The 26,934-nt window shown below is 33.1% G+C and overlaps 2 protein-coding genes across 3 annotated transcripts; both read left to right on the top strand.

Moving 5' to 3' along the window:
* Window positions 1-1,195: 1,195 nt before the first annotated feature.
* LOC125840187 (phosphoglycerate mutase-like protein 4) lies at window positions 1,196-5,224 on the top strand. Of its 2 annotated transcripts, XM_049519153.1 has the most exons (7): window positions 1,196-1,397; window positions 1,674-1,794; window positions 2,574-2,624; window positions 3,116-3,226; window positions 4,141-4,272; window positions 4,712-4,787; window positions 4,873-5,224. In XM_049519153.1, the coding sequence occupies exons 1-7, from the start codon at window positions 1,201-1,203 to the stop codon at window positions 5,094-5,096; spliced, it is 912 nt and encodes a 303-aa protein (XP_049375110.1). In that variant the 5' UTR covers window positions 1,196-1,200; the 3' UTR covers window positions 5,097-5,224. The 2 variants fall into 2 exon arrangements, with proteins under 2 accessions (XP_049375110.1, XP_049375111.1); XM_049519154.1 differs by lacking the exon at window positions 3,116-3,226.
* A 6,373-nt stretch (window positions 5,225-11,597) lies between these two features.
* On the top strand, window positions 11,598-17,482 carry LOC125840154 (CDPK-related kinase 5-like). Its single transcript, XM_049519117.1, has 11 exons — window positions 11,598-12,333; window positions 14,121-14,251; window positions 14,522-14,563; window positions 14,702-14,810; window positions 15,148-15,226; window positions 15,389-15,685; window positions 15,766-15,878; window positions 16,067-16,174; window positions 16,258-16,320; window positions 16,413-16,580; window positions 16,871-17,482. Exons 1-11 carry the CDS (start codon window positions 11,812-11,814, stop codon window positions 17,009-17,011), a joined length of 1,773 nt encoding a protein of 590 aa, XP_049375074.1. The 5' UTR covers window positions 11,598-11,811; the 3' UTR covers window positions 17,012-17,482.
* Window positions 17,483-26,934: the final 9,452 nt, after the last annotated feature.

Raw genomic sequence — 26,934 nt, 5'->3', positions numbered from 1 at the left:
CTGACCAATTTCGACATTTGTTGCTTTTTTTTTTTTTTAATCTCACTTACAAAATTTGAATCCGAATCTGAAACAGAATGAGTCGCTTCTACAATTTTCACCTTCCTCTTTTTTCCCTTTTGATTTGCATGACTAATTGTTTTCTTTGCTTGACTAATCTTCGACTGAGAAGAAGCATCTTTTACCGAAATTTCATTATTTGTTGGCATTTCAATACTTATCTCTAGTTCAAGAGCAGAAACCTTGGTCAACGCCTCTTCTCGACCTGCCTGCTACCGATAACAAAAGAGTTGATAGAGAGAACAAAAGAATAGAAAGAAAAAATCAGAATTCATATCTGACATTCTTTCCCGCACATATAATTTTAAAAACATGTGCTAATTTTAAAACAAATACAGATCCACTTCTAGTGGGGCACAAGTAAGCATTCGCTTCTTCCAATTATCAAACATAACAAAAAATTCATACAGAAAGGAAAGTATGTTATCTTATTTTTTTCCTTCCACATCCATGGAGCTCAATCATGAGTTCTGCTGATTTTCTTTTTTAATGAAGAAGACGAACGTTGAAGATGGTGAGAGAGAAAAAAATAATTTTATGTAAAAGAGGAACGTGGGGATGGGGGTGTGAAAACTGGAAAAAAAATCTCTAAAATGGTGTAAGAGATAATAGCAATTGATTCTCTATTAATGTTATCCCTAAAATGGTGTAAGAGATAATGACAATTGATTATCTTATTTCTCTTACTTATTAATTGTAAGGTAATTATAAATATAATAACTAATTAATTAAATCAAATAAATTAAATTATAGATTAAAACTAATCTGTTAATACTTGTAATTAAACTGTTATAAGTAGTAATATAAAAAAAATGCATCTAAAGGCTGTAATATTAAGCTTTAAATAGATATGTGGGGTGAATTTTCCTTTCTTAAATGGGCTCCAAAAATTATAGCCCAACCCTATCAAATCAAGGGTTAGGTCAGGCCGGTCCAGCGGGCCTAACCCACATTGCCGGCTATACTCATTATGTTTTAACTCTTTGCTATTTTTGAAAGTTCAAAAGATTGAGGAGGATTGGCTCTCTCTCAACCCATCGAAAATTTTGGACACCTATTAGGCTGGCCCAGATCCGTAAGCCCATCTAGTTTTGTTATTTTCACCAGTAGCAGGAATACAAATTCCCTACGGACCCGGAGATGATCTCATTTCGTTATGGGGAATCACTAAAGCCTGACATTCATATGCTTCTCCGCCACTCTCAGACCAGCAATTTTTGTTGCTCAAAATTGTCACCAATTGCTGCAATTTCGAAGCATACTATCAGAATATCAGCCTTGAGATTCAATTCAATCCCTCCTCCTCTTCATATTTCCATGGCTGATTCTACTTCTAGGTCTGTAATTACATCGCTTACCTTTCTAAGCAGTTGCTATAAGTGCACATATTACTGTCATGCTTAGAAACTTGAATTACATTGTCATATAAGTAGTTGATTTGAGGTCTGTATATTGGAAACCAAAAGAAAATTTTGAAAAGTATGTAGTGTTTATATTCTAAGAGGTGTACTAACTGCCTTTAAATTTGGATAATAATCGTGTTTTTTTGTTTTTGGTTTTCGATTCTTTTCTGCCCTAACTTGTGATGTGAATTTGTTACGTGTCTTAAGCAGGGTTATATCGCAGCCTGAATGTGGCGGAGATGCGAAATCTGAAAATGTGAGTCCTAGTTTCACTGAGATTATCGTAATCCGTCATGGTGAGACGGAATGGAACGCTGATGGCAGAATTCAGGTAATTTCCTACCTCGTTTTAGCTTTCTTCTGTCTTTTTTTGTTGTTGTTAAAGTATGTGCCCTTGTTCTTTCTGGAGTTGTAATTGTTTAAAGTTTTTTGGGGTCTTTACACGGTAAAACTGACATGCAAAACTTGATATTTTGAATTTTTGGAGTATTTCTAAGCTAGGATGCTCCTTTCTAATTAGTTTGCATCTAGTTGCACATTGTGAAAGAAAATTTTGTCCAAACTTGGTAATATTTTGTACTCATTACTGCTCGTATTTAATCCATTGTCTATATTTTGGTATCATATTAAGGAATTCTACCAAATTCTTATAAAGCATAAATGGCATAATGCAAACCCAGAAGAAATACAGATAGAACATTTTTAAAAAGCCACATCTAAGGTGGTTGAAAGTCCTTGATATTGTTAGGTGGGCTTTGGTCCGGTGGTAAGAGCGCAGTTTGTGATGTGTGGGTTAGGCAGACGTCATGGGTTCGAGCCTTGCCATAGACAAAAGTCTAGTATTTAAGTAGAGAAGGGAAGAAGGGTGGGTCCATTCTCCACCGAGTTTCTAACCGTGCGCTATGGGCCTCAGAAATTTCTCGGTTACCAAAAATAAGTCCTTGATGTTTGGGTGCAATATGTTAATACTTCTCCATTTCTATTGGAGAAATTGTATTCACTTGGAACTTCTTGTGAATCGTTATCGTTTGGCTTTGTATGGGAAATTCAATAACACTTTATGGATCATAAAAGAGGATGTGGTAACTGATGCTTGTTTCATTTCACCAGGGACATTTAGATGTCGAATTAAATAACATCGGAAGACAGCAAGCTACTGCGGTAAGTATCTGTAGGATAGTATTTTGTTTAGTAAATTCTGTATTTCACTTAATTGCTTTGAACTTTTGCGATTGATGTACACTACCCATCATAATTTTTTGAGATGGGTACTTCAGCATTTGTTCTAAAGTATATCTGTTTATGTATTAAATTTTTGAAGAGAAGAAAGGAATTATGGCTCAGCCCTTGGCTTAAACTTTTCACTATCTTTGTTAACATTTTTGATCGAGAAAAGATTCACGTCCTAAATGTTACCTTTCTCAAAAAGTAAAGATTCAAGTCCTAAGAAACCACTAGTTAAGGGAGATAATCTGTACCTTTACCCATTTCATTTTATTTGTTTTTATTGAGGGGTAGGGGATGTGGGACTTCAAGGTTTCTCAGCTTAAAAACTTAAAGGGGGTTACTTCAACCTTTCTTTTCTTCCATTTTCATTTTTTCTTTTTCTATTTGGGATTTTTGGTGCAATGCCTGAAGTTCATTTATTCAAGGTGGCAGCCCGGCTCTCCAAGGAGCCAAGGATCTCTGTCATATATTCATCTGACTTGAAACGGGCCCATGAGACAGCAGAGATAATAGCAAGGAGTTGTGGGGATCTAGAGGTATGAATTCTCTATGGATTTGCATTGTCAGAATTCAAGCAGATTACAGTTGACTTCAAATTCACATATTATAATTCTCATCATGTCTGATTATGTAAAGAGATTTTGGTTTTGTTACTGAATTGGATAATGTGATATATTAGAAACTTTTGCAGGTTTAAATTATTTATTAGTTTGTAGATGGAAGAAAGTTTTCAGCTATTTTTATGATATCTATTTTACTTTCACAATTAGTTTCTTTTATCATTTGTTTTCAAACAATCGATCTATTTTTTTCTTGAGTACTCTTGATTTTCCTGGAATTCGACCTGCAGTATCAGCTCTGTTTCCACTGTTTAGAGGCTTCTATGCTAGAAGTGATCCTGCTTTTATCGTTCACCGTTCTATTTTTCTTAGTATGTTGCTTTACGTTTCCTGTGAATGCTTCACACAATTAAGCTATTGTTGCTTCACTTCTTTTTCTTCTTGTTAATGTAACTGTCAGCTTAGTGATTTCATAATATGTTGTTGTTGTCCATTAGTTCTGTGTATGAGTAAGGAATAAAGACAGCTCACCTCTTAGTAAGAATGCAACTCTTCAGTTCTGGAAACAGGCAATACTATGCGGTAGAATATGCTTAAGAGGCTAAGAAAGGGTTAGAGTTTTGTGTAACTGATATTCAAGATCTATTCTATGAATCTATCTTCATTCTGTCAAGCATAGATCTGGGAAGCAATAAGTCATTAACAATGTTAAGGAGCTGATGCCCGTCCAATGTGGAACAGATGCAATTGTGCGGGACCGGCATGGATATGAGGGAGGGATAGGGAACTGAGTTGATAGCTGAGATTTGTATGCAATGTTGGAATAGCTGACTAGACAACATATTGGAGTAAATAACTTACTTTTATGTCTTGGTTTGTGCTTAATATAGGTCATTAAAGATCCAGACCTTCGAGAGAGACATCTCGGAGATCTTCAAGGTATTTCGCTCTGTGAAGCAGCCAAAAGCCAACCGCTGGCTTATAAGGCTTTTCTCTCTGACCGAAATGATCAAGTTATTCCAGTGAGTACTCCTTTCTCCTATCCAAACCCAAAAAGACAAAGGAAAAAAGAAGTAGAAGAGCACCCCATGTATCATTACTGCCATGATCAGCATTATCCTACATTCTTTGAATAAACTTGTAGTCATTGACTCATTGTGAATATGAATTTTCTTCAATCTGCTTCTTTTATTTATGCTTTTTGGCAATTCAATCTGCTTCGTCACATATGTATGCCATAAGTGTGAGCTCTAAATTGGAAAATTGATCTAAAATCCATTATCAAGGAAGCGTTAACTGCCATTAGATTGAACCAAATTAGAATCAGGACTCCCAGGACATACGATCAACCGATCAAGTACCCAATCCAAGATGAAAGAAAAGGAGGGGAAGGAGCAGAGACTGTATGATCTTGTCTGTTTCATAATTGCATGTATTCAGTTTCCCACCACTTATTTGCAGGGTGGTGGAGAAAGTTTAGATCAACTTTATCAACGCTGCACTTCTTGTTTACAGAGGATTGCAAAGAACCACCGAGGTATTCTTTAACTACTGGATTGATCAAAGAGTGTTATATCATAGAGATACTTTGTGAGTATGAAATTTATTTATTCACGATGTAGGAAAACGAGTAGTTGTGGTATCTCACGGGGGTGCAATCAGAGCACTTCACATGCGGGCTTCCCCACATAGGAGGTCTAAAAGTAAGATCTGGAATACATCTGTTGGTATACTTCACTTGTCTGATAAAGATGAATGGACCGTTAAACTCTGGGCCGACGTAAGTCATCTCAACAAGACAGAATTTCTAAACTCAGGATTTGGTGGGGACAAAACTTCCGGTTAATTTTGGCATGCCACTCTCAACATTCAGATTTCTTGCAAAGAGGTACTTTACATTATTTGTCATGAATGGAGATCTTGAATTATTTATGTCACCCTGTTTGACGGCTTTAATAACTTGTTAATGGTCACCAAGGCTATTAGACAGTGGATACCCAGTTTCGTTTTGTTGTATTCAAGTCTATTTCTTCTTTTAATAGCTGAAGGCAATATTTTAGAGAAATCGGGACCATTGTGATACATTTATGGAGACTCAATAAATTCACGTCTCTTTTCTTATCTATTTCCATGTGGGATGGATAGTTCTTCCTCACTTGCTGGTTAAGGGAGGCAAATAACAATTGAGCAAACTTGATGCCCTTTTGTTTTCTGTTCTCTATTTGTCGTTGGTCATTGTTCGATTGTAAATCAGTCAATGAACAATTTTGTTTTGACTAATTTACTGTTGCAGTGACGATGTTTAATGATTTAAGATGATTTGACATTATGCCGAAGGCTAGATCCCTTCTGACTTGCAATTGGGCATCATTGAGAGTGTCTTTGGCGGAATGATTCTATATGAAGTTTGTATTAGTCAATGCTTATTAGACGACAAAAGTTTTTTCTGTTGCATCATTTGGATGATATGGACATGTCCCACATTATTTTGTGTAGTATATGCTTACCCCACAAGTCATGTATGGTAAAAGATTTTTGCCTAGAACGGGTGTCTAAAATTCGTTTTAAGTGGCAAAAGACAACAATGCCCTTATACAATAGGTGGGATTAAGGACAACTTCACCTCCCTCTAAATACTAATTTAATGCAATTAACATGTATTAATGCGCTAAACAAAGCATACTTGAGAGTTGAGGATCATCAGGCATAGCTTGTATTAATACTTTCCGTCCAAAAATTCATCTATAATACAGAATGTACTCTTCTTGTCTAAGATTATTACTCTTTTTTTTCTTTTATCTTGCAGACAAGTTTAGATATTAATATTCTTCATTGTAGTGATGGAAAATGGTAGGAGATAATGGCAAAGTTGAGTAGCTAGATGTTCAACTAGGATTAAGCCATAGCTCCCATCCATTCATATCATCATTCGCTAAATTTGTACCTTCTTCAGTGTTTTAACACACCATCATCATCACTTTACTCAAATAGATAATATAAAGTTTGCCTTAAACTAATATTTTATCGAGCTACTTAACACTCTCATCTCCCTCCATGTTCCGTCGGTATAATGAAGACTGGTAATTTCTGGACTTGTTTGAAAGGTGAAAGAGTAATAGTGGATAACAAGAGTTATGAGATGAGGATCACAAATTAGAGCAAGTAAAATATGACAGAACAAACTAGGAAATATCCAGTCAGTAAATGGGCAAGCTCTTTTATCCAATTTCTTGCTGCAGCTACTGGTCCCAATGCAAAAATCCTCCCACCAAAGGATTAAAGCAAGATTTGACAGCTTTTAAGTTGTAAAGGCAGCTTGGTTGTGCCAAATATGACCCTAGTGGTACTGCCTCATCTGACATAGTGGTGCACGGCATAAGCATATGACGGGTCCGCCTTGCCACTTTTGGATATACATCTATATAGGCTGTATAAAAGGAAAATTTACAAATCGCACTAAATCATAATCCGAATTAAATCTAACAAAAAAACAACCTAATTATGATTTGGTATTGAAAAAACAAAAGAAGGTCAAAATTGATTTGATGTAGTTTTAATTATTTTTTTAAAAAAAAACAAGTCAAAATCAAACTAATTGACACTATATATTTATATAAATTTTAAAACTGTTTATTATATATTATATATATAATTTATAATGATTTTTATCCTTAAATATATTATTTCAAATTTAAAACTTAGATTTTTTGAATGGTCTAATAAATTTTATAGATCATTATTTTAGTAATTCAAATAAAGTTCACACCAAAACCAAATTGCTAAGAGAAAAAAAAATCAATTCTAACATTAGAAAACATTAGAAATGACAATAGTGTTGGATATCTTTTTTAAAATTACTTTTGCATTAATTTAGACAACGAAAATATGTAATTTAGTTTTACTTTTTTTTTTTCACGTTTAGTCATGTAATTAATAGTACATACTTACCCGTCTTACATATTTCAACATGATTTAATATTTTTAAATTACACTTATTTTTAATATTACAACTCAATATCACAATATTTATTTTATGAAATTTCATTATCTTTATTATTGAATAATTTAGTACAATGACATATGACTTGTCTCACGTTATTTTGTGTACCCCGCTCTCTTTATTATTCATTTTGTCTTCTTTTTGTTGTCTTTACTTCTCATAATTTCCGTGGATCCTTTTTCTTGCCAAGGCATGCATTCTTTTACAAGAAATGAGAATTAATTAATTTTAAAATTCAAGTTTACTATCGAAAAGATAAATCCTTAATGTAAAGAAAATGAAGTGAAGAAGAAAACAAAGCATAGAGATATGTACCAATGAGATAAACTCTATGGACCACATTGTCATGGCTACAATTTGCACAGTGAAGAAAAGATTGAGAGGGGCAATGAAAACAATTGGACGGGTGGGGCTATTAGTTTGTCACTATCGAGTACCCAACCTTATAACACTATAACTTTTTATTTTTAGGGTCTCCTCATTATACTAGAATTATATATTTAATTTTATATAATATTCATGTGTACCAACCAATATAGAACTTCATTTTCCTGCAAGACTAGATGCAATGAGAGCATTCAGAAGTGGACTCAGAATTTGAAGATGTGAGGACATTATTATCTTAACACAAATGTCAATAAAAGTTTCAATGACGATTTTGGAAATTAAATATCATATCAGATTGGTCATCGATAGTGTGAGCAGTGATATAAACACAAGTATATGATTTCTACATTAATAATTAAATTTTAAAACGCATGAACCAATTGAGAGAATTAACTTAGTGGTTAAGGTTGTGCAAATGTATGTACATACTATGACAATTTAATATAGCATGTACTAATTTCTCAAAATATATATAATTTTATCTGAAATTAATAGGTATATCCTATAGCCATCTATTCATGTAACTATAACTATACCTACATAGATTTTTTAAAAAAAAACAATGGATCCAATGGTAATTCACATACACTTGCTTAAAAAATTAGATGCATTTGAAGATGAGAGCCAATAAATGTGGCTATAATTAGGCATAACACATGTGTGATTTGGAGCTGACTTTTGCACAACATTAATAAGGATTCTTTTGGAGCAAGAATCATGATTCCATCTTCTTTAGCAACAAAAAGAGAAAGTCAACACTACTTGAATCCTATCCACTTACGACAATGACAATATCCAAAAATGATGTTTTTAGAGTTTTAGAGTACAAAATTAGTGGTCATTGACTCAAAGGTTGACTATAACTTTATTTTAGTTAATCTTAATCATTCAATTAATATTTGTCCGGCAGCAACAAAATAATATCCACTTATGTTTCTTTGTTTAGAGATCAACCTACAAAATAATTCTTCAAAATGGACAAGTCAACCCTACATAATCACTTCCTATTTCCAATCTCAGTGGAGGAAATTTCATGTCACCAAGTTAAAATTAAGAAATAATATGTATATTATACAATAGCTAGATTCCAATAAAGTAAAATAGATACTCTTAACTTAAGACAGAAAGTAAAGCCTTAAAAGTTAAAATCACTACATTTTCAAATTTAAACGCACTTATGAGCTGAATTGCAATAATAAACTAATCTTATTTGCGTAAAATCTTGTGTACGTCATTGTCTATATATCCTTTAATTTCTTCTAGAAGATTGAAAAAATTAAAGTCATTTTATGTCTTTTGAAGATGATCTCGTGTAGTAACACACATGTTGAAATCAAATTCAACAATCATCCCATATGGGTTGCGCCATTGTGATAAGATTATTGGGATCTCTCCATTCTGAACTAAAGTCTCGATTCGAGCTCTAGGAATTAAAAAAATCATGCAAAGAATGCTACCACTAGAAATGAACCCTGAATTAAAAAAAAAATAAAAAAATTTAAACAATCGAAGTCTTTTTTTCAATTGTTAATGTTGTTTCCGTGTCAGACCATTCAGCCACCCCTCTCACTTATTCCTATTGTTTATGTCTATCCAATGAACCTGCACTAGTAACGTTGTTGCAATTTGCATTTTCATCATACAAAATGATGTACTACTGTTCTTAACAAGTAATTCCTCGATCAGAGTGCGGAAGTCATGACGTCTAATTTTTAACTAAATTAGGACATCAATTCTTTAATTTTATTTTTGAAATAAAATTGAAGATCGAGCACCAATATATATATATATATATATATATATATATATATATTATTTTTATATGAAAAAATGAATTTAGAACTTAACTTGACCTAAAAAGATTAGCTCATGAGATGCGAATTGCGTAAGAGAATAAAAGAAAACAAATACCTCATCATTCAATTATCGATGCAGGGTACTTAGTAACCTTTATATGCTTAACATATAGTATACGGTTGGAGTGTGAAATACATAACATAAGACCCTAATATATGATAAATCAAGAATTGAGATGATTGAACTATGATATCATATAAACAAATGAATCTTTGAACTATCTCAACCTCGAAGCTAGTCATGAGGTGATTGCCAAAACTATATAATTAAGGAGATAAACAACTCATCCAACGGTGGAGCCACATTCAAGCAATGGGGTTCATATGATACCCCTTAGCTTGTTCAAATTTTTTACTTATTTTACATGTAGGTTACAAGTTAAAAATAATAAAATGCTTGATAAACATGCATTTGATTCTCAAATCTTAAATTAGACGAAACTTGGTTGACGTTTTGTTTCATTGCTTCCCTTGAAGGTGGGGGACAAGCACGAGTGAGATTCTGTGGTTGAAACTTCAGATTTGCTATGCTTTACAAATAGCTTTGGCGTCTAAATCAAGACTACTTTGACAACTTTTTTAATGAATCATGAATGTACATGAATTTTCACTAACTTGCTTCTCTAAGTGAGTTTCGATCCTACAATAACTTTAAATTAATATAAGTTTACAAATAGATATTTAGTAAATTTCTTAAGGTTACATAATCTAAATAAAAGCTACTGAATTCTCGTGAATCAACAAATTATTATGTGAATTCACCATTGTCTAATCTGATTAAATTATTTGATTTGATACGAAGGGGAAACTAACTTAGCATATACGTATACTTCAACATTCAATTCCTCCATATGTGCAACTTCGATCATGAATGATATGATGGAAAACATCATATAGATTAGACTAGAACATGAATGGTGAAGGAAATTGGATTCAGTCACCTGAGTCAGTTCGAATCCATATTAATAAATAAATATTTTATGCTCCCTCGTCCAATTTAAGTGACACAGTTTATATATCAAGATTTAAACAAGCCTATTTTTTATCATAAATTTTTCATATATCTTTAAAATATTTTGAATTGTCAATTATTGTGATTTATAGTACTTTTTACGTAGTTAACAAATATATAAATTTCATTTTCTTAAAAAAAGATTTCATGCATAAATGTACTTTGAAGATTAACAATCAATTATCGTTTATGCATTTAAGGTGGTCATATTCGATCATCAAACTCATTGTACACAGTACGTAGATGTATTACTATATTCTTACCTACTTGTACAAAGCTAATTATTGTCAGTACATGGTAGGATCATCATATCACCTAACAAAAAGGCCATTCATAACGTAATTACAACTAAGAAAAAAATAATTGTTTTATCTCTTAAAATAAATCTACTTATTGTTTTTCTTCATAAAAAAGACATTTGTTTGAAACCAACCAAATCAACACATAATCTTCGAAAACAAATTCAACCATAAATTAATCCTTTAATACTAAATCCAGATATTAGGCTCTAAGGGTGTCGTCTAATGATCAATAAAGTGAGTTGAGAATCATGATGTATCATGTTCAAATTTTAGTTGCTAGAGACAAAAGAATTAAGTGATTTATTCTTACATGTTATTGTCTTGTTCGACAAAGTTACTGGATTGGTGACATTAGTCGAGAATCCAACTGATGAGAGATGACAAATATAACTGAAATTAGTTAAAAAATAAAACATGTATACACTTAAACTTTTATATGTTTTACTCCTTCTGCCCAACAATAATTGTCTATTAACTTTGAACAATTCTTAAGAAATCATAAATAGAACAAAATAGTATAGTGGACAACTATTGGTAGATGGAAAGAGAGTAGAATTTACTAATCAACTAGCTCAATTTTGCTTAGTATAAGATCAACACTAGCTTATTACACATTAGCTATTATTATTGAAAAATAGACATATATTCCGTGAAATTAATCAAATGCGTTCAAGTGATCATAACACATAATTAGGAATATGGAATTGGGATTATCTCACAACAAACTCTGGTCGGTATAAATAGTTATACACATCACATCATTTGGCCCCATCTTTTGGTTATCTGTTTTATCATCTTTCTCTTTTATGAAAAGCAAAAAACATTCAGTTCAGCCTTAATTTAATTTCCACAGAAGCCAACGTCTACTCTTTCCTTTTTTCACCATCTCTTCAATGCCATTCACAAAACAAGAAAACAACAAATGCCGTTTCTCAGTAATTTAAACAAAAAGCTTCTCATGCAAAGTTTTCATCTTTGAGCTACTAAATTCTTCAACTAATTTAATGGGTGGTTGCACATCAAAACCTTCCCCTGAACGCAATTATTCCAACAATGATCTCTATGCTCCCGATGGAACTGCTATTCCGGCTAAAGCTAACAATGAAGATAACTCGCTAGAGAATAAGAGCAAGGAGGGAGCTGAAGTGGGTAAAAAGTCGCCTTTTTTTCCTTTTTACAGTCCAAGTCCGGCGCATTATTTTTTTTCAAAGAAGTCTCCGGCGAATTCTACTCCCCGGAGGTTTTTTAAGCGGCCGTTTCCTCCGCCGTCTCCGGCGAAACACATACGAGCTGTGCTAGCACGGCGGCATGGTTCTGTGAAACCCAATGCAATTCCGGAAGGAAATGAATTGGAGGGGGGTGGGGGTCTTGATAAGAGTTTTGGGTTTTCGAAGAATTTTGGAAACAAGTATGAACTTGGAGAAGAAGTTGGGAGAGGGCATTTTGGGTATACTTGTAAAGCTAAGTTCAAGAAAGGTGAGCTTAAGGGACAAGAAGTTGCAGTAAAGGTCATACCCAAAGCAAAGGTTTGAAATTTTTGTTAAGTTTGATCTTTGAGTTAATTTTATTAACTTTGCTTACTGTTTCTTGGTTTATAGTGGTCAGATCTGCTCAGGAGAGAAAAAAATATCTTGTTAGAGTTCATAAATTTAACAGTTCAATTAATTTGAATATTTGAAAGTCATGAAAATCGAATGGTGGAGTGTACCAAAATAGAAAGAGTATTATTTGTATCTCTTATTTATGCTCTTCCTGATAAAAAGTTTGAATCTTTTTGAGTTTGGAAGAAACCTGAAATTCAGTAGCTGTGAATTAGGGATAACTTGTAAACCTTATCAAATGGATCCATCATGTTCTGTTTGTCTCGGGTTGACTGATTATGTAAGTTCGGAGCTGATAAAGCGAGGTAAGGAGCAAGTCACTTGCAGATTGTAATATATCGGCATGATCTTTGGTATTTCTGGTTAATCTTAAGGATCCAATTGAGTTTTAGTAAGAAGCACACTTGTCATTTGCAGATCACTAGAGTTCTGTGTCTCAGAAATGTTACTCCTATAGTTGTTCAATTCTCCATTTGATTCACTAAAAGTAGCATTAACTGGGAGCGGGTGATGTCTAAGTTAGGCGCACGTCAGGGATGCGAACCCTGCCACATATTTATTATAGAGGGGCTAACCCATTATCCACCAAGTTTATATGTGTTAAAAAGAGCAGCATTAACTGTGAGCAAATAAAACTTTTACCCCATGTGTGGGGGAATTAAACAAGTTTGGGTAGCTGAGCGGAGTAAAAGAGGAGGGGTAGGTAGTGGGCATAAGTGCACCCAAGGGTGTGTCCTAGTAGGCCAATCAAGTGGGTTGAGGACCATGAGGTCTCAAGTTCAAATCATAGCAGAGACAAAAACACTAGATTATCTCTTTTCATCTATCCTAACAGTCAAGGTGCGGGAAAGCTAGCTCGGACACCACGTTTATCAAAAAAGAAAAACGTGTGCATAAGTAAATGCAAAGTACTTTCCACTTGCACACGATTCAAAAAGTTGTGTGGACTCTTCACTTTTGATGCCGCACCCTGTGTCGGACTACACTACTTTTGGCGAATCTGATACGCATCCGTTGACATGTTTGAAGAGTTTGAGCAACATAGGTTGCACAAGAGGTGTGGAAGAGTTCATCATCAGTAGTAAAGCAACCAACTTCGACCAATCTCCTTGTCCCTTCCCTTCAAAAACCATTCATATTCTAGAGTGTATAGGTTCATATTGCTGAACAATTGCATTCTGATTTTCTATGATGATAGAAGGAAAAAGCTTCAAGTTGAAATCCCAGTGGAGGCAAAAGCATTGGGTGATTCTTTCATCTGTCTAACTGTCCAAGCCTTGGCGGATAGAGTTACCCAGTAATACTGATGGTGAGAGGTAGCAAGTAGCATGGAGTTAGTCGAACCAGACACTACGGTTATCAAAAAAAATAATGCTTATGATTGCTTTATCTATATCATCAGGGTCAGCTGACATTATGTATGATGGAACTTCTTTTATATTCCTGTAGTTGGAGTCATTTTATGCGTTTTTCAGTATATTTGGCGTGTATGTTTGTCTCTGCAGTTTGGTGCAAAATAACTGCTGTTGGATGGTACTTATCTCCAAAAAAAAAAAAAAAAGAACAAAGAAAATTTGTGTTGGTTAAGCTGCTTTCTCGTATTTCTGGCATTTTACTTGTGCGTTGACTATGTCGGGGCATCTTTGGGTTATATTTCTTCTCTGGATTCATCTGAGTTATCTGATACTCATCTTTACTTATTTTTTTTTCAGATGTCCACGACGATAGCCATTGAGGACGTGAGAAGAGAGGTGAAGATATTAAGAGCTTTAACGGGACACGAAAATCTAGTAAAATTTTATGATGCATACGAAGATCATGAAAATGTCTACATAGTGATGGAGTAAGCTCTAGCGACTCAACTCCCATTGCATTTGTATCTATTGATGGCATACAGAACCTTAGTTTTAGCCCAAAGTATACTTTGTATGCATCATCAATCTGGGTCAAGTGGTATCATATGAAAGTTTCTTCCTTTAATGTTTCAGTAAATATGGATTTGATTATCACATTTTTTCTGCAGTTGCTATTAAAAGAATGTTGTTTGACTTGCTAGTTTTCATGTTCTCATTGTTCTTTTGCAATGGAACTGATCAATCTTGTCGAATTTCAGGCTATGTGAAGGTGGCGAGCTTTTGGATAGGATACTTTTAAGGTAGTCCCTGGTGTTGTTATGAATACAAATTTCTTTTATTTTTCAACCTTGTCAGTTTTGACTCTTAGTAAATCTTTTTTATGAGATCAAGAATATAAATTTCAATAATATATTAAGTAGCATCCTTCTGTGCTGCAGAGGTGGAAAATACACAGAAGATGATGCAAGGGCTGTGTTGACACAAATATTAAAAGTTGTTGCATTTTGTCATCTTCAAGGTGTGGTGCACCGGGATCTTAAACCAGAGGTGCGAAAGTTTACTAGTTCTAAAATGCTTGCTTAGAAAGAACATACATCAGTTTATATAGTGAATCATCTCCCGTACCCCAAGATAGAAAATAAAAAAAGGAAAAGGAAGTCCATCACTTGAATGGATTTGGATGCGATGTCAATCAGTTTCAAATGGTTACATTTATTGCTCAAGGATATGGCATGAGCTACTGGGAATTAAGATTATTTTTCAAAGTCAGCTTTTCTTCTTGCATGGAATGAAACTATAACTTGTTAGAAAAGATTTTTTATCTGCTTTGTTTTCCTCATTTCTATATCTCTTTCAGTTCTAACTGTACCTTTTAATGGACCAGAATTTCTTGTTTATGTCCAAGGACGAAAATGCACAACTTAAAGCCATAGACTTTGGGTTGTCTGATTTTGTGAAGCCAGGTTCGTCCATTTGCGCTTGATATTAATGCTAATACTTTGTGACTTTGGGAACCCCTCCTTAAAGAAAAAGAATATAAAAGAGGAAAATATATTCTTATTATTCATATTATTATTGAGTAGCAACACAACTTGTAATTAACTTGCAAACATATTCTTTTGCAGATGAAAGGCTTAATGATATTGTTGGTAGTGCATATTATGTAGCGCCAGAAGTTCTACACCGATCTTATAGTACAGAGGCTGATGTGTGGAGTATAGGTGTTATTTCATATATCTTGCTGTGTGGCAGCCGTCCCTTTTGGGCTCGAACTGAGTCTGGGATATTTAGGGCTGTTCTCAAAGCTGATCCAGGTTTTGAAGAACAGCCTTGGCCTACATTATCTTCTGAAGCAAAAGACTTTGTGAAACGTCTCTTGAATAAGGATCCACGGAAAAGAATGACAGCAGCTCAGGCCTTGGGTGAGTTTCTTGTGTCAACTTAGAGAAGGGCAATTCTGTTCATTGTTTTTCTGAAACTTCTGGAAGACTTACTGTTTCAGGTCATCCTTGGATAAAGAATAGTCACGACGTAGAAGTGCCTTTGGATATACTGATATTCAAACTCATGAAGACTTACATGCGTTCATCTGCTCTTCGGAAAGCTGCTCTACGGGTAGGTGTGATGCAATTGAGAAAGTTTTTTTGTTTCTCTTTAGTCTTTTACTCTTTTATGTACAATTCTATCGATGGAGTATTAACGCCTATTATTGCGTAGCACTAGTGTTTGCTTTCTATTTATTTACGTACTTTTACATTTGACTTCTCTGCATCTCTAATTTTCTGTCATTGGAGTTTTTGCAGGCTTTGTCAAAGACATTGACTGTAGATGTGCTGGTCCATTTGAAGGAGCAGTTTGCACTGCTGGAACCAAACAAAAACGGCACCATAAACTTGGATAACATTAAAGCGGTCTGTCTTCTTCCAAATTTAATAGGTAATTGTTTCTATGATTTTACGGATGTTTCTGACCTTTATAAGTATGATATCTCCAGGCCCTGATGAAATATGCAACAGATGCCATGAAGGAGGCACGCATTCATGATTTCGTTGCTTCAGTATGCTCTAAGTCCTTCATATGTAGTTATCTAATTGAATTTGTTAAGGTCTAACTTGTGATACTAAGTTTTCTTGTCCCTTGTCATGTCAGCTTAATGCACTGCAATACAGAAGGATGGATTTTGAGGAATTCTGTGCTGCTGCATTAAGTGTATATCAGCTTGAGGCTCTTGACCAATGGGAACAACATGCGCGCTGTGCATATGAAATTTTTGAGAAAGATGGCAACAGAGCAATTGTCATAGAAGAATTAGCTTCGGTAATTCTGAATTACATGCTTTTTATTTTCGAATTTTAGTACTGATATCTCCGTCCTTGTCTCGTATAAAAGAATCTCTTTTTTTCTTCTTTTGGGACGGTCGGAGTGTTATTCTTCTTTGCCTTTCTTTTGGAATGACAGGACCGTTACTCCATCCCCTTCTTTTTTATCTTTTTCCATTTCTTACTTTTTATTGGGAGAGGGACGTCACACTATTTCTTTGATGGCTGGAAGTATGTAAGTAATTAGGAAGAGAACCTGACTAAGACATTTTTGAATTGCTGGTTCAGGAACTTGGTCTTGGTCCATCTGTACCTGTTCACGCTGTTCTTCTTGACTGGATCAGACACACTGATGGAAAGCTTAGTTTTCTTGGTTTTGCAAAGTTGTTGCATGGTGTGTCAAGCCGCTCAATCACAAAAATCCAATGATTCCAGCTGCTCGATATCGTCACATAAGTTCAATGAGTCCTTTCAGTGCATTCTTATCCTCATATCATTGCTGATGTGTTATTGACAATTACATGAGTTGGTTAAGATCAACTTCGGTCCCCCACTCTGAAGCTTTAATATATACCTGTACCGTGTACGTAGTGATATGTGATGCAGTCACTTTCAGGGACCAGTATATGTGGTTCCTTTGGGATGAATTCCTAGCAGAAGATGTTTTTATCTTAGCATTGGCGCCATGGCATATAGTTTTTGTTTTCCTCGTGTAAATGAATAGTTAGTTTCTGTTTGGTTACAGGTGAGAGTATCTCTCAGCTGGTTACTAGACACACTTATACAAGATGTTAGACAGCCCTGACCACTGCCATTGCATTGTATGATTGTATCATTATGTTTGTAAACATACCCTTCATAGTTGAAAAAAATTCATCACTTTCTTGCTTCTCAACCAAACTGGAGAACTTGTGGCATTGAGATGACCCTGCCCCCTGTGTTAATCATCAACATGGAACTTATATAGCCCACCGTAGATTCTGTAAAGTGTTGCTGAATAGCATTCTTATTTAACAGTGAACATTGAGATTTACCTCAAAACACAGGTGTATGATATGATATGTCTTTCGTTCGTTTAAACAGTGATTCATCCACGATATCGTATACGTTTATCAACTGTCTCAGGCAGATTAATGTGAATGCAATTAATAGAATAGACAATCTGCTGAGCAAAACTTTTATTGAAACTAACTAAAAATTGGTAGTTAGTATTCTCTTTTTGTTTGATTGCTTTTTTACTTAACAAACTTGTTTGGAAAAGCAATGAACTAAAGAGTGTATTACCTCTAAGATTATTAATTCTTTTTTCAGTAAAAGGACAGTTTAAATTGGGCTACTATTAGCCTTACTTAAATCTCCATCAAAATGGTTGAAGTTCTTCGGCACATTAATTGGGCTTCTAAATTTGTCTGTATAAGCCTTTCTTGTAATTAAAGAAAGAATGAATTGAACCTCTACCTTCACGAGGATTACAATTTGAATGAAAAAATTGTGTATTTATTACCAATATGACAATCCCTCCATTCCATATTAATTGAATTTTTGAGGTATTTTTCATTTTTCAAATTAACTTAATTGTTCAGTTTTTAAGACTACTTTTAGACTGCTCTTCCAATTTTACCCTTCATTTGGATTTTCAATGTGATGACTTCAATAAATTTGACAATAATTAATAAGGGTAAAAATGGAAAACTATGTTCAATTTATGTCTTAATCTACTTTTCTTAAAGGGTGTGAAACACCTCAAAAATTTAATTAATTTGACCATATAGAACCCCCCACAACTCCAAACCCAAAAATGAATAAAACTGTTATGGATCATAGAATCACTGAACTTTCGTTCTTATTTGACCTTTTGCGGCCTTCAGTTAAAGCTAAAGAAATTACACCAGGCGACATCGAACGCATGGTCTTGAATTTTTAACTTCCACTTAGAATATCTTAAATGTCAAAAAAATTCAATAAACAACTATGTTGACAAAACAACAATAAAAAATATCGACGAACATTATTTTCATAATAGATGTGAGAAAAATTATACTCCCTCCGTCTCATTTTATATGTCACATTTTTACTTTGTACTTGCATTAAGAAATTATGTAACTTTACCTTTCTACCCTTATTTAATTTTTTTGAAACTCAAGTTTTCAATCAATGAATATGAATTATTTATTTTGATTAATTAATTTAACCAATGAACATGAATTATTTACTTAGCTTTTTTAAGTGGGTCAAATGTATATTTTCAAGGATAATAACTCACAAGGGTAAAAAAAGAACAATATGATATTTTATGCATTGATTTTATGAAATGACAAATATTATAAATTAACTATTTATAAAAAGAAATGACATATAAAATGGAATGAAGGAAGTAGATTTCAAAGTAGGTAGAAAAAAGAAGGAAAAATCACACCATATACACATTTAAGGGACAATATTACAAGTTTTAAACACACTCTTAAAAAGTTCTTCCTTATAACAGTTTATTTACGGGTTATAACATATAGGCGAAATGGTCTGGTGAACTCTTATACTTGTATCAGTTTGTATTCTAAATCCTTCTACTTACACCTTTGTCATCTGGACCCTTAAACTCAATTAAAATGAGACTTTTAAGCCCCTCCAACCATGTGTGTAGCTCACTCTCCTTTATATAATTGACATGTCATATCCACGTCAGATATATTAATGCCACATCATAATTATTTCATAACTATTTTTTAAAATTATTAACCAAAATTATTTAATAAAATGTAAAATAATAACATTTTAATTTATTATTGGCATTTCTAATTCTCCCTATTTCACGACCAAACATCGTCGGCGTCGTCGCCATTTTTGCCGGCAAAATCATATATACTTTCTCCCTCACCCATCTTAATCTCCGCTGCACACCATCACCATTTTTCTGTCCTCCTCCAACCTCCACAGTAACAACAACCTAAACCACCGCAAAACCAAATCTGGCCACCGCACAACCAGATCTGGCCACCGCACAATCAAATCTGGCCAAACTTTTCGTAATCCTCACACCCCAAATTGCTTACAAATACAATTTCACACCAACCTATGCCATGAAACTCGTCGAAATCTACCCATTATAGTTTCTCTGCTTCCCATTGTTTCATGGCCCAAACCATCGTCGCTGTCGCCATTGTTGCCGGTGAAACCACTCATATTCCTTTTTTTACCTGCCTTCATCTCTGCCACACGTCACGACCATTTTCCTTTCCTTCTTCAACCTCACAAAACCAACAACCTAAGCCAACACACCAGATCTAGCCGAAAAATAGATTTTGGAAAAAAAGAAAAAAAAGGTTGGACAAGGGATGAATATGGCTGAAAATGAGGTGTAATGGGTGAAGAAGAAGGAGTTTTTTAATTAATGGTTTTAAATTTTTTTTCTTTTATAATTTTAAATATTTTTTAAGTAAAAATGCTCCTCACTCGCCTTAATAGGCGTGTAGTTACACACTTTTGCCAACTCAGACATCTTACTGCCACATAAGCCTGGTCAACGGTCAGAGGGGTTTATTAAATTGTGTTTTATTGAGTTTAAGGGTCCAGATGACAAATGTGTAAGTAGAAGGGTTTAGAATACAAACTGATACAAGTATACGGGTCCACCAGCTAACATATAACTTAAATTTAACTTTATTTAAAAATCAATTACAGTTTTATTTAAAAATGATTAATCTCTTTATATTTTTATATTATTAATTATTAATAGCTAACTAATTTAATTGCAGTTCCTTTTTTAAAATTGAAATTATCAGTTACACGAATTTAGGGATTTACATTGATTAGACTTCCTTGTTTACCGTTACACTCCAAATATCTCATACACCAATCACAGTTCCCCGCCTACCCACGCCTATCAGTTTCTACACGCCACCACCCCACTACCCCATATTCACAATTTTCACTCCCATCTTCCTCACCACTCCACTACACCACATTCACAACCGTCCATCCAATCTTTCTCACAACCCCAATACCCTAACTCCACAATCGTCTCTCTCGTTACGTTTCTCATCATCATCATGTCTAAGAAACACATTGAAACGACTCGAAAGAGTGCCAAATCGGTTGAAGGAACTTCTATTGATGAAGTTCATGTTCCAACTTTCAATATATTAACTCAAACCCCCCCCTCCCCCCCCCGCGCCTAAAATTGCTGAGATTCCGGCGACGTGTGGTTCATCTTAGTTGAAAGATAAAAAAGAGAAAAAAACTGAAGCAAAGAAAAGGGCGACTTCGGCAAATCAAAAGGGGAAGAAGAGGAAGGGGAAAATTGTTGAAACCCATTCTGAATTTGATTCTAATTTTGTTAGTGAAACAAAAAAGAAAAAAAGAAAAAAAAAACAACAAATGTAGAAGTTGCTGAATCTTCAAAACCATCAACAAGAAGTACAACAAAAAAGAAGGAATCAGAAATACCAACATCCAAAAAACACAAAAAAGTTGTTAGGGTAAGTACTTTATTTAATTTATTTCCACATTAGACAAAATAGTGATTTTTTTATATCACATTATGCTTATTGTTGTTTTCGAAACATTTGTATGTGTGAAAATTGTTCGAAATATGAATAAAATGTGTATGGATATGAGGTTAATGTTTGATTGTTGGATTTTGTATGTATTTTGATACAATATTTTTATGCGAATGGTATGAATTGTGTATTAACATTGGTGGGATTGTCTATTAATTTTGTATATGGTATGAATTATTAAATTGATGCGAATAAAATTGTATGAATTGTTTAATTACTCTGTTTTGTATAAATTTAGAATAATATTGATATGAAATTGAGATTTTTCCTATTAAGAAGGTTTATTTTTCAATTTATCCATTAATGTATTAAAATTGTTAAATTATTGTTAGCGTAATGAGATAAATTTATGAAAATAGATTGATGAATGCAACAGTGCAAATGAAGTTGGTATGATGTTTGAATAAAATTGATGTGAATTTTATTTATAAATATGGCAGTACTAAAATTTATGTATATGCATGTGTATGAAACATGAATAATATTTGTATGAACATACTTTTATATTATTATTTTTATCAATGTTTATATGATTTTGATTTATTTTTTATTTAATTTATATGATATAATTTAATTATAACTATTTTTAAACTATAGTTTCTGCTGGAATGAAACTTGAATAACATTTGTATGAAGTGTGTTTTAATTTAGTATAAACAATTTTATTTTATAGGCAAGGAAGATATACACACACTGGGCTTCATGTACAAACATGAATGTTTTTGGTGATCTGTTGGATTTCCTCAGGCAAGAGAGGTTTCAACAATTTCTCAAACAAACACGTTTTGGTGTATTTTATGACATACACCACATAAAGATTCAATGTCAACTATTGCGACATTTGATGATTCTTGAATCTGAAAATGTCAAAGACGACATGTTTGTTGTGAAAATAAATGGTACAGAATTACGTTTTGAAATCAAGAAATTTGCAGCGATAACTGGTCTTAAATGTGGACTTCTTACTGATTTTTTTCCAGATTCGTATATTCCCAATAGACTTATCTTAAAATATTTTGGGGATATGAACAAAGTCCCTAAGTTAACTTCTTCAATAAGTTTAAACATGCTAATTTTTTTGAGGCTGAAGACGGCTTAAAAATTGGCATTCTGTACTTCATTACTTCATTTTTGACTGATTCGGAGGCCTAAAAAACAACCATTCCTTTATTGTATTTTGATTTGGTTAAGTCCGGTCAATATGTCACTTCCCATGGGGCAATGAATGTTTTAGATTAACTATTAAAGTTTGCAGCCGTATGTTGGGAAAGAATCCTACGTCATTCAAATTCAATCAATTCCATATAGCGTTGCAGGTTTGGTTTTATGAGTGTTGTCATCCTTTTGACAACACAGTTGTTATCCGTGTTTCAAATGTCACACCGCGTATTCTCAATTGGAAGACATCGAATGAGAGTATTTTTTTCGATGACTTAAAGAATACGATTTTCATAACACATGGCAACCAGGTTATCTTTTAGTTATTGTCCTTTACTAATATAAGTTATTACATTTTTTTTTTATAAATTTTAGTTCTCACATCTTATTTTGTTATCACAGCATAAATTCAAAAACATAGTGCTTACTGACGAAGAGATAAATGCCATGGATCAGATCAATTTGCATCAATCTTCTAGTCACCATGAGACAGAAGATCAAGCAACATCAGAAAGGCACGATGTTGACTTCGACGAAAAGTATGTAGAGTTGAAAAAGGAAATTGCGGAGGTATACAATTAAAAATTATGATTTAATATTTTTTTTACCATATTACAAAGAATTTATCCACCCTTTCAATGTTTAATGACAGGTTCAGATGGAGTTGAAAGAACTAAAAGATAATGTTTTTTTTCAATCCCTTTTCAATTAATTTTTATTAATTATTTTTCTGTAATATTTTAATGTTTAACATATATGTCTACATCTATTGATAAGGTTGACAAGCACATGACCGACATGAAAGCATATGTAGACAATTCGACAAAGTTGATAATTGAGGTGATTAGATCTTCAAGAGGTCAATCATCACAAGCAACACACCAACAAGTATTAAATGATTTTACAAGTTAAAAAACTGAAACAGTTGGTGTATCATGATATGAAGTGTGTATGTGCAAGTAACTATGAAATGTACGAATTTAGACTTAAGTTAGTATTATTTTGGTATGACCAAATTTTATGCATGATTTTTCAATTTCTGTCTGTTTAATATTGGTATTAAATTGGTATGACCAAATGCTTATACAGTCTCTGTCTGTTTAATATTTTCCAGTTTTGTCTATTTAATATTTGTATTAAATTGATATGATTTTTTAGTTTTGTCAGCGGTGTTATAAAATTTTTATTAATTTTCTGTATTATTAATGTTTTAACTGTTATTGTTCAATTTTTTATGTTGGTTCAATTTTGGTATTAATACAGTATTAAATATGTGAAAGGCAATATTAGTGAAATGTTATTGTTGTTTGTTTAAACTTTGTATTAATCTTGTATAAATTTTATATGAGACAGTTTTTTCGCATTATTTTATGATTGAATTTTATATTACGTCATGCATTAGGATGATGCCCATCAACATGTTGAAGAATCTGAAAAAGCTCCAATGGATCAGCCTTCACTTTCAATGAGGGATACGTTCAATGAGGGAATACGTTCATACTTCAAACACGGATGGTATGAATTTCAATCTTTTTATGATATGTATATTCACTTTCAAAGTTTGTTTAACATTATTTTTTTTAATATATAGATGAAGCTCAGAAGTCAAATGACCAAACAATTGGTGTTGTTTTTAATGCTGACATACCTGAATCATCAAATTCAAAACCACCAACATTGGATGATTATTCGGATTTTACTATGACACAGATTGTTGCACTTGATCCAATTCTAAATGCTAATACAACCCCAGATGTGCAACCAAGAAATAGGAACCCCGACAAGTATGACACATCTCCGTATATTCGGTTGTCAGAAGGCGAAAGCAGTTCAAGAAGAGTTCCTATTTTATTTCGTATTAAACATTCGTTTGAAAGTCACAATGGGTTTGATGTTGCAACTGAGTTGATCGATGAGTTTAACAAATGGATTTTCAAAGATGTCTCATCTAGGCGTGGCAGGTATATGTGTAAATAAAAAATAAAGCAATTTTTTTTCTTTCAATAAAATCCAATCAATTTGTATACACTATTTTTAATATATTCTTACTGTTCACAGGAAATCTGCTTATTCAAAACTCAAAGATAGTTTTGAACCTCAAATGGACTTTGGTATTGTCAAAGTTGCAGAAAAGGATTTTTTCAACATAATGGTTAAACCTGACAGGCCTTGGGAAGACGGGGTAAGTTTTATATATCAACCTTTTAAATAGTTAATTTAAAACTCGTATTCCAGATTTTTATAATTACATTTGTAGTTTTTGTTTAAAATATATTTTAAAATATATAGATCCATGTTGTATGCATATTGAATGATTTCTGAATAAACTTGGTATACAATGTTCATTTTTGCATTTGATATGATTTTTGAATGAATTTGGAATAAAAATATACTTTCATGAACAATGCACTAAACATGATGGTAGAATGAAATTTATATGCCTTCTGTATATATTTGAAACATTTTTTAATGGATTTTTAAAAGTTAACAACATGTTAATACCATTATGTATTATCTGCGAAAGAAGGCAAAGTACTCTCCCATACCACTATCATACAGTACGGTTGACTGTTTATTTATGACGTGGGTTGATAACATTGAAAAATAATGGAGAGAGTCAAATTGCGACATGAGATCCATTTCTCCCGACCACGATGTTAGACAGTGCATTAGAGGCTTCAAATTGCTTGCCAACATTCCTTGGGCTAGTGTTGACGATGTCATTATTCCTGTCAATATTAGTGAGAAATTTCACTGATTTTTGGTTGTATTCAGAATCAAGCTTAGATGTCTACATGTATACAACTCAATGTAAGGAGGATCTGTTCACACCAAAAAAGTAAATGAAGCAGTTGGTAAACTTGCAACAATGATACCACTATTTTTGACCAGCACATAATTTTATGGTAAAAAGCTTGATCTGTATGCCAATAAACTCCCTAAATATGTACACAAGTCTCAATCCGACCCACTTGATATCAAGCATATGATGCATGCTCCTCAACAAGAAGATAGTTCAAAGTACGTATTTCTATACTTTACTGATTTCATTAGAAAAGTTAAATTAATTTATTTCTTAAAATATTTTTTCTTTCTTATTTTTTTCATTTTTTCAGTGATTGTGGTTTGTACACATGTCTATTTGTTGAATACATCAGTAATGATGTTTTTGATATGCGTTCTATTGATATCGATGCAAAGTACCATCGTCAAAGGTATGCCACAATCCTATGGCATTATGGAAAAACAAAGAATCAGGATGACGCGATCAGTGAGAGTGAAATTACTGGTACGATTGCTAGCAAATTTGGTGAACCTCACATAGTAAAAGAACATGTTTCGGATACCACCAATTATCCTATACCAAGACAATGGACATGAAATTAGATATAGTCTATTGCACCTTCTACTTTTTTAGAACAACAATTTATTTTATTTTAACTTTAGGACAATTTTTTGTGTTAAAATATTTGATGATATATAATATCATATGTTTAATTACAGTCAGATATCATCTACAAATGAATTACCATTTTTCGGGATGCCAGTTATATACAGACTTCATATGTAATGACCCGTAAAGTCAATTTTAGAATTTTCATAAAATTATAATTTTATACCTCCCTATGGTTGCCTCGGGTCCCTTTTGATCGGTCGGTGAAGTTGGTTTGGAAATTTGAACTATTCGATAATTGCGATTATTTGAGTAGCAAGTATTTATCTAATAATTAATTATTGGAAATTAGTAATTAATGGGTCAAGCCCATAATTTAATTAATACCCTTATAACTTGACCCATATATTAATAAGATGAATTAAAGTTAGTACGGTTAATAAGTTATCTCAAAACCTAACCTGGATGTGCGGCAGAAAAACAAAGAAGTACGAAAGATTGAGCGGATCAGGTAAGCTTTACTACGATTCCTTGTAAAATTTAGATATATATAAATATGTCATCAGGTGATATTAGTGTGAGGATGAGATTATTGGAAATTGTTTTTTTTTAAATAAAAGAAAGAAAAGGAAACATAGAAAAGGGACAAATTGGTTGTCAGTATAGTTGGTTGGAATTGAATTGAAAATAAGGTTGAGGGGATTATTCTAATGGCATAATGTAGTCATTGCTCTGAATTGATAGGTTTTAGGAATTTCGTGATTTTGCCTCATATGGTCTCGCCATGAATTTTCGTAACCAGTTAGATTTTCGTAGTTAGTAGTTCTTGTTTTATTATCATATAACAAATTAACTTTTTGATATATATTGAGATAAGCAATTAATATTTTGTGTATTATATTATATGAATATCATTAGATTTATGATATTTGAAGGATTTGGAACTTAATCCTAGACTAGAAAATTTGGAGAAAAGTTGAAAGAGTGGACATGTTAATTGGCATCAAAAGTTAAGAACTTAATCATAGATTCGTGCTCTATGATTTTTTTTGGGTCAATGTTAGACGTATAGTGATGTGGGTGTTGTTAGTTTCATAAACTTATTGGTTTATTTATTTGAATAGATTGCATTGATTTGGAAGCCTAACGAAAGGAGAAGGCTCGAGTCCCAGAGTAATTGTTCGATTATTTGAGGCAAGTGGATTTCTAAACCCTTGTTAAGCGTATGAAATTCGTGTATTTCC

The sequence above is a fragment of the Solanum verrucosum genome, unplaced genomic scaffold (assembly GCF_900185275.1).
Source record: "Solanum verrucosum unplaced genomic scaffold, falcon-dt-bn FXZP01000180.1, whole genome shotgun sequence".
NCBI classification, from domain to species: domain Eukaryota; kingdom Viridiplantae; phylum Streptophyta; class Magnoliopsida; order Solanales; family Solanaceae; genus Solanum; species Solanum verrucosum.
This window is presented reverse-complemented; position numbering and strand designations above follow the sequence as displayed.